At 40.6% G+C, this 14520-nt stretch overlaps 1 protein-coding gene across 2 annotated transcripts in view; it reads left to right on the top strand.

Moving 5' to 3' along the window:
- The window catches only part of ptprfa (protein tyrosine phosphatase receptor type Fa), a 205681-nt gene that overhangs the window by 93914 nt on the left and 97247 nt on the right, over positions 1–14520 (top strand). For both annotated transcript variants that reach the window (XM_071531031.1, XM_071531030.1), the window contains exon 7: positions 12084–12353. In XM_071531031.1, coding sequence (XP_071387132.1) covers positions 12084–12353 — 270 coding nt within the window. The remainder of the gene's footprint in view (positions 1–12083; positions 12354–14520) is intronic.

Here is a 14520-nt window from a genome sequence, read left to right as displayed (position 1 = left end):
TTCATTACAGCTTTATTCTCTTATTCAGTTGACATTTACATTGACAATGCTCTTTGATGCAGTTCGCCCTAAAAAAAATTACTGTCAAAGCTGATGCCTGCAACATGCTAAATAAAGTTACCACCAAATAATTTTTTTTACGCTAGCGTTGTTTTGCAATCATTTTCTGACAGACATCTCATTCTATCCTTTTCCCCCCGCCTTCAAACATATGAAACCTAATATTTAGGCGTTTGAACAGGTAACACGTCTGCATGGGAATCTTTTTTGTTCTTGTGCGGAGATTTTGAGGAAATTTGCCATTCCTAAGGGACTTGCTGTGGCGTAAACTCTATGGAGTCATTTTGAAATGTTTCTCCTGTGTTTCCTATACTACGTACAGTAGATCCATTTTGGGAAGGCCTGCCACTAAAAGATTTGCCGTACCGACGCATATGCCATATCAACTTCACTTCTTGTATTGCGCACTCAGTGCTTTCCACTGACTGACTCTGCTGCCACCATAAAGAACCTGAGAACATTTAGAAAACACTGACTGCACGCAATTTAAGTTCCCTTAAGATAAAAGTGAAGAGAGGTAACTGATTCCTCCTGGCAAAATTGGTGGGTGTATGTGTGTGTGGGAGGTATAGGCTACATACTGTACGTATGTGGGAAAAGATGTTTATTTATACAGATGCATCAATTTCCCAGTGACTGATCAGATAATGCTCTCTCCCACGATAAAAATTGCCTTTGAGAACCAAAAAAAAGAAGAATGTTCAAAGTACTTTTACAGTACAAAATATCTTCAAAACGTGCTTTTGAAGATATTTTGTTCACTCAATGAAAATGCAGAGTATTACAGTTTTCAAAAAAATGAATAAACCTTTTTTTACTTTCTTGGCCAACAGCTGGAATATCCCTCCACTAAACTAGAGAGAGTTGTAGCCATCAAAGTGAAAACTATAAACTCTTTTTTTTTTTGTGTGATATTTGTTATTTCTGCCTCTCTCTTCAAAGCTCTTGTTTGAGTTGTTCTAACCTTTAATCTCTCCAGGTGTGCCAGTAGCTTATGTTTCCATTCGTGTCTCATATTGTGGCTTCTGAACATACACAACAACTTGGCATTCGTTGGCCAAAGTGTGTGTGTGTGTGTTTGTGTGTGTGTCTGTATGTGTGTGTAGAGAGAGAGATAGTGTCTTCTCTTGTCCTATCTCTATTTCTCTTTGTCTTTTTTAGTTTCTTTTCTTTTCTCTGTGTCTGGGGTCCTGTGCTCTGATCCCATTTTCCACTGAAGTGTCCGTCATATACACAGACTGTATGTTTATGTTCATCTCTCTGCTTATCCTTCTATCAAAATGTGAAGCCCACCATTTTCCATGTGTTTGCTTATCTTTTAATGTGCTTTGCTTTGTCTGCACTTCTTGGTGTCTTTGGACATGAGTGAGAGAGAGTGTCTTCAGTCTCTTCTGTTGTGTGTTGCAGGGTGTGTTTGTGCTTGTTTTTGTTTCTGTGTAAGGCATTATGTACCTGGAACCTATACTAATAGTAATCTAAACTATATTAAAGGAATACACAGAGTTTTTAGCAGAATGGTCATTTTGTTCTACTTAGCCATTAAGTGTTGAGAACAAAGACACCAAAATTAACCATCAGTCATTTCCCCGATAGATCATTGGCTCCCATGCTCCATGCTAACACTTATCACACACACTTAGCATTATCTCTAAAGTGAGTATGAGAACTTGTAGAAGCTCCAAACCTAAATGGTAAATAATTTTAAATGATATGGCTAAGTCTGGCAATAAAGCATTGTTTTGAACTAGCAGGGACAGTACTGTCCCTGTTTCCATAGGAAGTGAATGTGGTGGGTGATGGGAGACTGTGTACAAGTCACTGCACAGTGAAAATATACCTGGTTGCTCACCTGAAAAAAAAAACACCTTAAAACAACTTTTTATGACTAAAAGGTCAGTCTTCTTACTTCGGATAATGCTAGTGGCCTACTTTCAATCAACATATTGTATGCTAAAGTGTTGCTCATGTCTATAAAATAAATAAATTATTATTTTTGTGTCAAAAGAGCATATGATGTCATGTGTGATAGGGCAGTGCTATGCTTGGCACCTTCTCGCATGCTAGTTAGGCAGTATTGCTACATTATCATAGCTAGTAGCTAATAGTTAATAGATAAATGCCACTCAGCTGCGATGCTATGCTCAGTGCCAAGTGGTAGCTAGTTATCTGTTAGCTGCTAGCATGCTAGTTAGCCAGTATTGGGTATTAATGGGTAACTTTAAAACATCTATCAAATCATTATGCGTATATAAATGTACCATCTAGTCCTGCCTCACTTTTGAGTGCAAGCCATCTCTTTTTTTGCTTATTTTTGTACTTTGCTAGCAGTGTTGTATAAAATTGGAAGACACGCTAATCATTGTGACACTGCCATGATTAGAGATTCCTCCATGTTGGATTTTCTTTCATACATCAACATGCCCAAAGCAGCATTTCTATTGGCTGTACTAAGTCACAGGTCAGAGTCACCACATGTTCACCTACCAGAAGTTGTTCTTTGTTTGCCCTTTACATGGTTTACAATGGAAGTGAATAAGAGGCAAATTTTTGTGCACTTTGGTGCATAGTCTGACAGCGTATTTAGCATGGAGCACCAATGATCTACCGGGGACACAAGGCTCATTTTGATGTCTATGTTCTCATCACTTAGTGATGGGGAAGTTGACCAACAGGACAATCTCCCAAAAAGTTGGTGTATTCCTTTAATGCAGTATTAGCCTATAAAGTGTTCTTCCATAGAGATGGATGTTGTCTTAGTTAGGACTGGGCACTTCCTTAAACAAGGTAGAGGTAAAAAATCTTATTTTGTAGGTGAGTGTATGACTAATCCAGTGTCAGGGTCCACGTTTCTACGCCCATTGATTTCGGGGGCTCAGTGGCTGAGCTCACCAAGAGTCAATGGGCAGAATAAATGTGGGCTGCAACACACTGTCTGCTTTGTGTGCTTAATGAAGTCTGGTTGTCAGCAAGCCTTGGCCTCCCAAATGCCACCGTAATTCACTGGCTCTGAGGGGTTCGCACACTGCATGGAAGTTAGAGACAGGGAAGAAAGTGTGTGTGTGTAATTGTACGTGTACCTGTGTGCTTGTGTGTGTGTACGTGTGTGCGGGTGGAATATCTGTGTATTCACATATTATACACAGCAATTTTTCTAGTGTTAATAGGTGTTGGTTTTTCTGTTGTGTTGATATTGGAGAGTTATGTGTCCAAATCTGTGATACGGCTTTTAAAATTAAATTACTTTTTACACACAATTTAATTTACACTGTCAATTTTGCTGTGTATATGTGTCTGATTGTACTTTGGTGAGATGGCCTTCATCTCTACCTGGCCTATTACTCTGTGTGTCTGATGGGTTTACACTGTGTTTGTATTGTGTGTTTGTCTCTGCTCTGCACAGGCTATTGCCTCCATTGTGATTTTATCACTCATTAATGGATAAGCAGATATTTGCCTGTTTTACTCTCTCTGTTTCTCCTTGTCTTCTTCCTCCCATTCCTCTTTTTTTTGTCCTCTGTTGTTTTTTTTTTCTTTTTCACTTTATCTTGATTCCCTCCATCACCATCGCACCCTGCCATCCAAAAATACAATCCAAACCTCACCACTCAGATCAACGGGAAGGTTGGTTCTTTTCAGTCTTTACCCTCCTAAGCCAAGGCCTGGCAGACTGGAGCCGTGCAGCGCCGGCATCTCGCCGGGCGCCTCAGGCCCGTCCCGGCCTCTCTCTCAGGACCCCCCACCCTCAGTGCACCTCCCCCTCCCCCCCCATCTTCCCCCACCCTCTTCACTGCTACATGTTGCCGCTCACCACCACACACTCTGCCCCATGCAGCCTGGTCTCATGAAATTTTGTGAAATGAGCACGATGTCTTAAAATGCAAATACACTCTCTGTGCACGAAAAGTGAAAGAAAACCGTTTGCCCACCAAGAAAGAATTATGAGGAGAAGACACGACTAGAAACGGGGGGGGGGGGGAATGGGCGAATACATTTACCTTCAACTCCGACGACCCGGGTTCAATTCCCAATTTTCTACTGGGAGTGAAGTATTCATTTTCAGCTAGTTTTTCCTGTTTAACCGTGACCAAAACCTTACCCTAACCTTAACCAAATTTGCTTTAGTTGCCTAACCTTAATCAAAGTGTGACTAAACCTAACCCAAAACTTAACGACAACCTTAACCAAAGTTGTTTTAATTGCCTTACCTTAACCATAGCCTTAACTGATTTTGCTTTACTTGCCTAAACTGAACCGTTAGCTAACCTTTTCACATGAAGAACACGTAGCGTTATTGTCACATAATGCAATTTGAGTAACACTTAAGATTAGGGAACACATATTAACTATTGACTATGAGTTTTCCCTCAATAGCGTAATCATTTCGCTCAATAATATGTGATACTAGCACCTTATAAGCCCCATACTGAGCAAAGCACACTAAAAGCCCAATTCATGTGCAACAACTTCCTTACTGACTAATATAAGCACTAATTAGAAGGCTATTGGGGGAAAGCTCATAGTTTATGGCGTATACTTGTAGAATGCAATTGTGCAGAATAAGGTGCTAATAAATGGTTTGTAATGACTAATAATGAACCAACACACTACTAATATGCATGTTAATAAGCAATTTATTAATAGTTAATATGTGCTCCCTAATCTAAAGTGTTACCACAATTTGTAGTGAAGGAATGTAAATCTTCACATAATTTGTATCCGCAACACATAATCTGCGTTTCAGAGTTCACGCTCATTTCATGAAATTTTGCGAAACTGTGTCGGTCCCATGATATGCTCTCCAGCATGCCTATCATGTTTGTATTGTGTGTTGGCTAATTCAAAGGCATGGCTTGTCTCAGCTCTCATCCACTGTCTGACCATCATTACTCTGAGCTGCAGGCTCGGAGCTCATGCTGGTTTTACCATGTTATGCTAGAATAATAGACAGGCTCTCCAAGAGAACAAAACAGCCTCAAACATGTTTACTCTTTTTCCAAGACCCTTACTGCCGCATCATTAATAGCAGAATGTGCAGCAGCTCAGATTTTAAGGGGCAGTGAACTACCATTGGAGTGAATCGCTGCCCTGGCTGAAGTGCTTGTGTTTCGATATGTGGGAAAGGAGCCGTGGATTGGCAGACAGCGGTGTGGTTTGATGGTTGTCTGTTATTCCACAGGAACAGTGTGGTTTCTCATTGCTTCGTGGCTTCACGCCTGAGGTCAGAGAACAGATACAGGGACGCCGCACGAGCTGAATGGATCATACATAGACGTTCAAATTTCAGTCACATTTTTTTCACAACAATTAGCCTATTTAGAAAGCATGTGGTAGATCCTGGGTAACTGCAAAAAGCCTTTTGAATTTTGTGTTATAAAGCTAGCTAAAGTGGCTTTGATTGTTTATTGTGGAATCAGTATTCATCGCAGACTTCAAATCTAGGTAAACAATGATAGAGAGCAAAAACGACTGCAGGGGAGAATGATTTTTTTCTTACAAGGCCACTACCACAGAAACACATTTTTGGATTTTAGTTTACTTTTAAATCAAATTTCCCAATATATTTTTCTGTTGTTTTATTAAATTTTGAGTTACAAATTCTCAAAAATGAGGAAAAGGCAATTTGCACTGCTTAAAATAGCTGAAAGAAATTTTGAACAATTTCCTACACCTATATTAAAATATGTAAATGTTTAATGTAGGTACAGTGGTATGACATCAGCCAAGGTTGTATGTAAAAATCCAGCTGTCTTATCAAATTTCAAGAAAACATATTCTTTTGCAAAATAACAACCTACAAGTCCATTTCAGTGGAATTCTACTTTTCTTTTTTCCGAAAAAAAATGCTCTCGCCCGTCCATCTCTCCAGCTGAAACAGTCACAGTGAAAGAGCGGGTGCAGAGTGGGATAATTCTCCTGTCAGCTCTACAGTCAGACGTGCCATTTACAAAATGGACATCTCACATCCTCAGAGTGATTATTAATTCTGCAGCAAGTGGTATTGTGTTTAGTGAGATTTGGTCTAGTGTTGCATCTTCCTCAGTCCTGTGTCTTGTCTTCTGTACCTGAAGAGCAAGGTAAGGGTTAGGGAGGATAATGATGATGAGCAAGGCATTAACACTGCCGGGGTTTGGGGTTCTGTTCCCATTCTAAAATTGTATGCACTCATAATATGCTAAAGTGCTTTGAATAAAAGGCTCCACCAAATGGCAGACTTAATGTCACATGTAGATGGTGCACTCTCTCTTTCCTCGTATTTATGAGAAAATTATTAATATCAATTGTCATTTCCATTCTTATCAATGCATTGGATAGCATGTAGCCTCCTGGATGTGATGTACAGTACTACAGTCTGTACATCAGCACAATTTCATGGCCACTTGTGTGCTTCTGCTCCACACTGCTTTGCCATACCACAAGCTCTTCACCTCAGACTTACCCTACATTCAGATAGGGAGCGAGGTGAAATTTTGTCTGGCTTTCCTCGTATGAGTTTGATCGCTTGACTGGGAAAATAAGCACTGAAATTAGCGTGACAACATGCAAACAGGTCTGATGCCACCACTTGATCCAATAGAAGGCAGCAGGGTGACTAACCAGTCATTATGATTAGTGGTTTAGGTTGACATCTTTCTATAGTCCAGACATTATGATTAGTGGTTTAGGTTGACATTTTTCTATAGTCCAGACATTATGATTAGTGGTTTAGGTTGACATTTTTCTATAGTCCAGACATTATGATTAGTGGTTTAGGTTGACATCTTTCTATAGTCCCATTATGATTAGTGTTTCCTTTGGGGAATCTATCTTTAAACTTTTTGTGCAGATGTCATTGGTCAGTAGCTTTGGTCACAAATACCCAATGGACATTTTTCCCCGCTATAAATATTAGGTGGGGGAGAAATTTAGAGGCGCCTAGATAGAGATGTGATTGAAGCCGATTGGCATTGCATACATTTACGCCACCTTTACATTTTGGGTTTTTTTTGCATTCTGTTTGAATGTAGGGTTACAGAAATTAAGGACTCGAAAGAGGCAGTTTTTGGATGAGATTTTGACTGATAGTTTGCGATACATGTACATATACTATACTACATACCATACTACATAAACTTTTAAGAGGCTGAAATAATTTTATTCTGATATTGAAATGTCATAAAGCCTGTCCGTAGGAAGCACACAGTTATAGTTTTAGGTAGTTAAGTAGGTATATTTTCTGTGATCACCCTTGTAGACCCATGACCAAAGTCATTATGGGCCAGTTTCACAGACATGGATTAAAGGTGAATACCTCTCAATGAAAGAATTAATATGTTCTTTCCTTTGGTGTAGGGCGGTCTAATCAATATTTGTGAACATGAACAACTCTCTCACAAATCTGGAAACCAGAGAACTAATGTGTTCCAGAATTGTTGGAAAGTTGGCAATTCTGACTTCCTACTAGGGAAAATGTAACTGCCCTTGAAGTTGGAATTCCAAGTAGGAAACTCGGTCCAGATTTCTCAACTGCAAGGTTTCAGAGATGCTGTTAACTTGGTGGCACACTGTAAACGTTACACAGCATTACTATTAACATGTTTGGAATCCTCAAAATACACCCACTGGTGCTTTACAGCATCACATGACCTTAAATCCACCAAAACACCTGTGTGGTAAATGGTTAAACATATAAACTTGAAATGAAGTTGCACTTACAGTTGCCAACATTCTGTGCTAACTAACTAGCTAACTGCCAAATATCACCAATATAACATTAGCTGTTGCATGGGGAACAGTATTTTACTTTGGGCAAATAAAATCTTGGGGGCCTCCATGTTTCTCCCCCTTTTTTTCCGAGCTGGACCACTGGGACGCAAAAGGTTGTAATTACGACCTACCAGCTGGGAATTTCTGACTTCCGACTCTGAATGGAGCGCAGCATTAGACTTGAAGCTGAGATGTCATCAGCCCAGTCTAACACTAAGCTCCTTCTAATGAAGATCTCCATTCAGAGCATTTTCTAAGTCGAGGACCATGCTTAATCCATGTCTATGAAACCAGCCCTTTAGTTAGCTTGCTGCCACTGCCACTGCCACTGCACCTGCACTGCTGCATGCCTTCCTTGAGAATGCATACAAAGATGACTTTGCTTCCCCCTCACCCTAACCCACTTCTCCAACTCCAGCTTTTTTCTTTATCAGAACTCGGCTTCCCAAATCTTCTCAGCCTTTCCTCCTTCCTTTCCTCCTCCGCTCCTTCTCTCGCCTCTCTTCTGGCATGCCAATGGAGATAAGAGTGTGTGTCTGTTTTCTAACTGTAAGCTGTTCCTAATATGCTTCTGTTGCTCCTAAACGGCATCATGGCAACTCAGTGACAAATCCAGTGTCACCCCTGGTGTCAGCACCCCAGTCGTCCACCCATCAGGCCATTGTCCAACCCAATAGTAGCAATAATAACATCCCATGTAATTTCTGACTCAGTAAACTACTGTCATTACATTGTGACCATCCTCCATATCCTTGGGTAACTCAATGGTTTCTAATCAACTAATATAGTAACATGGTGATTTCCCCAGCGCTGGCCAGCATGTTGAAACCATGCAGCCTCATAAGCTGAGGCCATTGTTATTTGCCTTTGGCTAAACCTCTGTTCAGTTTAATTACCAACAAACAAATGTCTCAGTGTTATCTGACTTGAATTGAAATGAACATCTTTGAACATCTTGGGCAAGTTAATTAAATATATATAAAAAAACACCTTCTATGTCTGTTTTATCCAAGAAAATAGCAGGCAGAACAAAATGAAGATTTCAGCATAAGAGGTACTAGATGAGAGTTGAACCAGGTGCCTTAGATAACCTCCCACAATGCACTACTGCTGTGTGAGTGAGCGCATTCAAGTCACATAAAAACTGAAATGCTTGTTAAAGGGGGAAAAGACAGTTTCAATACAATTTTCAATTTCAGTAGTTTTTGAGATACAGTGTTGATGTAACTGCTGGCCAGCCTGGGCTTTTGAATCCAATTTTATTGCCCTTACCTACCTCCTCCATTTTACTGTGGTAAGGAAATGACCAGGTAATTTCAATGTTATGATGTCAAACAGTTTTTTGTGACACATCTGATGTATTACTGGCTCAATTTCCATTTACCAACATACACAGAGCTCTGTCACTCCCCTCTCTGCATCCAAATTTGATGCTTTATTACTATAACTGTGACATTTTCCTGGGCACACAGACAAGAAAATGGAGCATTTATTTATAGTTGTCACTCCAGTCGGTATCACTCTGTCGCTTTGAAATGATTAAGAGTTAAAAGGAAGTGCGGGAGGGGAATGTTTTCCACCGGCTGCATTAATGGCGGTTCTGCAGGCCATCTGTGTATGTTGGAAGATCAATTGGGAAATTAAATGTCAAGGCTTGGCTTTTGCTGTGCACCTGCTAAAATTTTACTACCTCCATCAGGTTATTGTCTCATAGATACTGCCATAAAATATGAGCTTGGCACAAGGGATGTCCTGTTTTAGCTAGATTTCCCAATAGTGTAAAGAGTTTAAGAGTCAAGGCCACCCTGACCCCAGCCTGTGTCTTCATTTCTTACTCAAAATGAAAAAAAGAAAAAAAAAATCAAGCTTTTTGTGAGAAACACTCATTCATCTTTGCATTCAAATAGTCCATCGTGAAGGACATGAAATTATATTTTGGCTGATCCTTTTTAGCATTTGCTAGCTAGCAGATGAATATGTGTTAAACAGGCAATCAGTTTTTACAACAAAATAACTAATAAAAAAAAAGGGGGGGCATTAAATAATTTATGACTTTTAGCTGCATCTATCAACGATCCGTAAGAATCAACATCATTGACAGGTCTCTAGCTTACGGTGGCCTGTAGTTGACACAAATAATATCACATTTTCACGAGAGGAGTAAGCTATGCTAATTAGAGAAAAGAAAGGAAAGAAATGTCTATATATGTCTATCAGCATGCTAAATACTGGAATAATAATACTGCTCTGTCATTTGCTGTTTTGGCTTGAGAACAAGGCTTTTTCATAGCTAAAAATGTGTTGCGATGACAGTCGGTCGCTCATAGCACCATCCTCCACCTTTGAGCAGTTGAAAATGTGAGTAGATTGAAGGAAAGCTAGGAAGTGAGTTTTGTCATTGCCATCAATCAACAACCCTATTAAACCCGCAGATATATTATGGTCATTTTGTGCTACTAGTGCTATTAGTAAAAAATCATACTTATTGCCCCTTCAAAATAGACTTCCCTCAGCCACAGACATCCCACTAGCCAGAGGGGAAAAAAAGTTTCCACCGAGCCCCTGCCTGGACTGACCCGGCGCTTTGCCCCCCTCCTCCTCTTCACCCTCTTCCTCCTCCCCTTCTGCATCTCCGTCCTCCGTCTCCTCCTCCTCTCCCTCTACCCTTCCCTCTGCCTCCTCTCCTCCCCTCCACGTCACTTTCTCAGGCGCTCCCGTCTCCATGGGAATCCATCTTAATGCCGGCCATCTGCATATCAGAGCCTGCCGCTTCCCATGCCAGTAGACAATACAGTTCTTGTATGAGCTGAGCCTGGCGTGGCTAAAATGGCATTCTCTCCGCCACAGCAACACCTAGCCCACGCATGTACTGCAAAACTCTGCGAATGATGTCAATCGTTGTTCAACCATACATATGTACAGTACAGCTTTCCAGTTCCGCTGTAAATTAAGACTCAACTCAAGTCGCTCCCTGCAGCACATAATTCCTCTTCTACATTACATCAGCTTCTTAAATTTGGCATAGATACGTTAACAGTGAAAGGTAGAGCAAAGTGAACATGTAATGTCATTCTCTCCCAGTTAGACACAGTTTGTAACCTCACTCTTCCCCCTCTGTAGTTAAACCAAGAAGAAACCCTTAGAAAAGCCTCTAAGCCACAATGTAAGCTCCTCACACCCATACTTCAGCCCGAAGCTTAAATTACACTTTGTGAGTCATATTTTGTGACCATGCTCAGCTAAGTCAGAGGGTTAGCACTTTAGTTATGCAACACAGCCGTCTACATATTTAATGCAAGCAGAGTAGTATTGCGCTAATTCAGTTGTAATGTAATGAGGAGCATATCCCAGCACTTAGGGGGATTTCTAAGGATGAGGACTAACAATAGGGGAGAAGCCTTCTGTATTCTCTTCACTGCACTTGGTGCAGCCTCGGGATGTGATGGAAATGCTTCCAACTAGCAGCACAGTAGACTCCAGGTGCATTTTAATCCCCACAGCCCAGCCGGAAATCCCAGACACTCCAGAGAAATCCAGCTACATGCCTTAGGCACAGTCTCCCACATTTTACCCATTTTCCAAGTGAACACAGTGCAGCCTAATTTGACTTTTACATCTAGTAGAGAAGAGCTGGCATAATATGCAGTTCATAGTGCCATATCTAAAACATGAGGGCTTTAAGAGGACAGCCCTAACCAATCCATTGGTTCGAGACTGTAGAGCAGTGTTCCCCCAAGAGGGTTTTCATTGATGCTTCTGAAATGGCATTTAGACCATGTGACACTAAAACTCTCCATCGACACCAATACTAATTCTCTGAAACAGCAAGTTAACCATGGGTCATTAAATCTCTCCAATGTTAATGAAACTCCAAAACAGCATTTAGACCACGGGACACTAAGACTCTCCATTGAAACCAATACTAATGAAATTCTCTGAAAACAGGATTTAGACCAAGGGACACTAAAACTCTCCATTGAAACCAATACTAATGAAATTCTCTGAAAACAGCACTAAAACTCCATTGGAACCAATAATGAATTTGTCTAAAATAGCATTTTGAGCATGTGACACAAAAACACTGAAACCAATACTAATGACATTCTTAGGCAGGGTTTCTGCTCCTCTATGCAGGCTGGTCCATCCTAACCAATCAATGATAGGGGAAGCACGGGTGCATAGTGAGAGCCAGGCCAGCTAAACATGGAGTCAGCCCAGTGGTCCAGTGATGCCCCCCCTCCCCCTCGTCCGCTCACTCTCCTTCTCTTTACCCCTTGCAGTCCGCCGCGTGCCTCCCCGCTTCTCCATCCCCCCCACCAATCACGACGTGATGCCCGGCGGCAGCGTCAACCTGACCTGCGTGGCGGTCGGCGCCCCCATGCCTTACGTGAAGTGGATGAGCGGGGTGGTGGAGCTGACCAAGGAGGAGGAGATGCCCGTGGGTCGCAACGTCCTGGAGCTCACCAACATCCGCCAGTCCGCCAACTACACCTGCGTGGCCATTTCCTCCCTGGGCATGATCGAGACCACCGCCCAGATCACCGTCAAAGGTCAAACACACACTGTGATTGTGATTGCGTGATTGTGTGTGTGCATGAATGTGTCTGAATAGAAGAGAATTTACTTTATTTACATGGCGACCATCATACTTACAGATGGGAAACCCTACACTGGAAAGACAGAGAGAAACAGAGGCAAAATCAACCGGTGTTTGGACAAATAAATTAAAATTTACACCAAAATTTGCCTTGGATATCGTAGATAAGCAGAGCTGGAGAAGGTCCAAATCAAAGACTACACTGGATTGAAGTGTACATCCATGATGTTGATCCATAACATTAGCTAATGTTAGCAGTCAGCTGCTTCATGGTTTTAACTTTATATTTATCGCTAAATACACTAAGTTGGATTGTGTAAATTGTAGCCAGTAACTAGTTTTAACAGCATCAGCGTTAATCAGCTAGACTCACCTAATGCTACCTGACACAGCAGACACAGCTAACATAACATTTGCTTGACTGTCAAAGAAGCACAACTAAGGATATGAAGCACATTGTTTGTATATTACTAATATTAAATATAAAGGCTGTTAATGTGATAAATTGGTTTGCACATAGCATGAACAGCATGAAGTAGCTGACTGCTAACATTAGCTAACATTATGGATAGGTGAGCCACTTCTGTTAGCAGGGCCTATCTTTAACATCACTTAATATTTGCAATTAAAGTAGGCCATATATACGTTGTGTACTATATCTCTCAGGGTGAGGTTGGTCATTACTGTGGATAGAAATGAATTGAAGTTCTCAAAGGAGTTAAGGATAGCAGACTGCAATATTAAAACATTCATTACTGTAAGCACCAAAGTTGCTGTCCCAGACAAATGTGCAGAGAGTGGTTGAGAGACAAAATTAATAAGCAGGATTTGTAATGCTGTAGGTTGTAGATGTATAAGAATTATGGATATTAGACGACTGTAGGCTCTAAAACAAATGAAAATGAATGGAGAGTCAGAAATAAAGCCTGAACATTGGTGGTGACTGCAAATCCTATTAAAGCATATTATCTCTCTTTATACTGATTATAAGGTGCTAATGTTCTTACAATGATATTGTTATGCTTAGTAAGGACATATTAGGAGCAACAGTTCAGTTAAAGAGCTTGTTATTTGTTTCAGAAAGAACTGTGCCACTGGTTTTCTAGCTCTACAGTAGCAGATGGTGATCTATATGAGAGCATTGCAAGAACACATTCTCCTCTATGAAAACAGCAGACTGAAACTCCAAGAGAAAGTTGCAACTTTATTCAACCAGAGACTTTTGGGATTAAGATGTTTGTAAGGAAGGAAAGGAAGGCTCTGGATACACTGCATGATAATAAACCAGATGTCAAGACTGAAGCTGCAGAGGGTTGTAGCTAAAAGCCTCTGGTTGCAATGGTTCATCCCTAATGGCAGTCTGTGAGCATTTCCAGTTTTATACACACCCCACTGCTTTGCTTCTTACCTCAGCACATCCATTTGAGCTCTGACAGCACAAAGTCCAACCCACCGCAAAAGTAATTCAGCATCATATTTTACCACCATTTTGTTACAATCTGGGATTTTGTTACATTCAGTTCTTAGAAATAGAAAAAAACATTTCCATTGCTTTGATGCAAATCATAGAGCAAAGCAACAAATAACAGCATCAAGTATCTCTACCACATTATTCACTTCTCTCTCTGATATATTATTAGTATACATATATTATCTGATATGTAGTCTAGAATCTGCTCACATAATTTTTCACTCCAAATCACAGGCGACAACATAATTACGTTGGATGAATATATTTCTGAAATTTGCTTTAACAGTGAAAGGCAGTTATTGGAGGCAGACTATTGGACATGGCTTGAGAAAAACAGTGAGAGAGTATAGCTGTGAATGTGTAGATGTTCAAGCTAAAACCAAAAACACGTATTTGTGACAGAAAATCAATGGCTTATTGGGCCTAATTTGCAAATCCACACAAAAATCTACACCTCCTTTATTGCAGACAGAGAAGTGTTTTCTTTCTGTCTGTCAAAAATCTTTCTATACTGTCTTCTGTCAGAGCAGTAATGTTTGGTGTGTGCCTGCATTGAATATATATAATTTTAGATTTGCCCAGCACCGGTGAGATAGATGGATTTCCATATAAGCACATCCAGCTATCCGCTTGGCAACATAATACACAC

The sequence above is a fragment of the Centroberyx affinis genome, unplaced genomic scaffold, assembly GCF_046629955.1.
Source record: "Centroberyx affinis isolate AG114_WGS23_722 - 3 ecotype Tasmania unplaced genomic scaffold, CSIRO-AGI_Caff_v1 ptg002023l_1, whole genome shotgun sequence".
Lineage (NCBI taxonomy): Eukaryota > Metazoa > Chordata > Actinopteri > Beryciformes > Berycidae > Centroberyx > Centroberyx affinis.
This window is presented reverse-complemented; position numbering and strand designations above follow the sequence as displayed.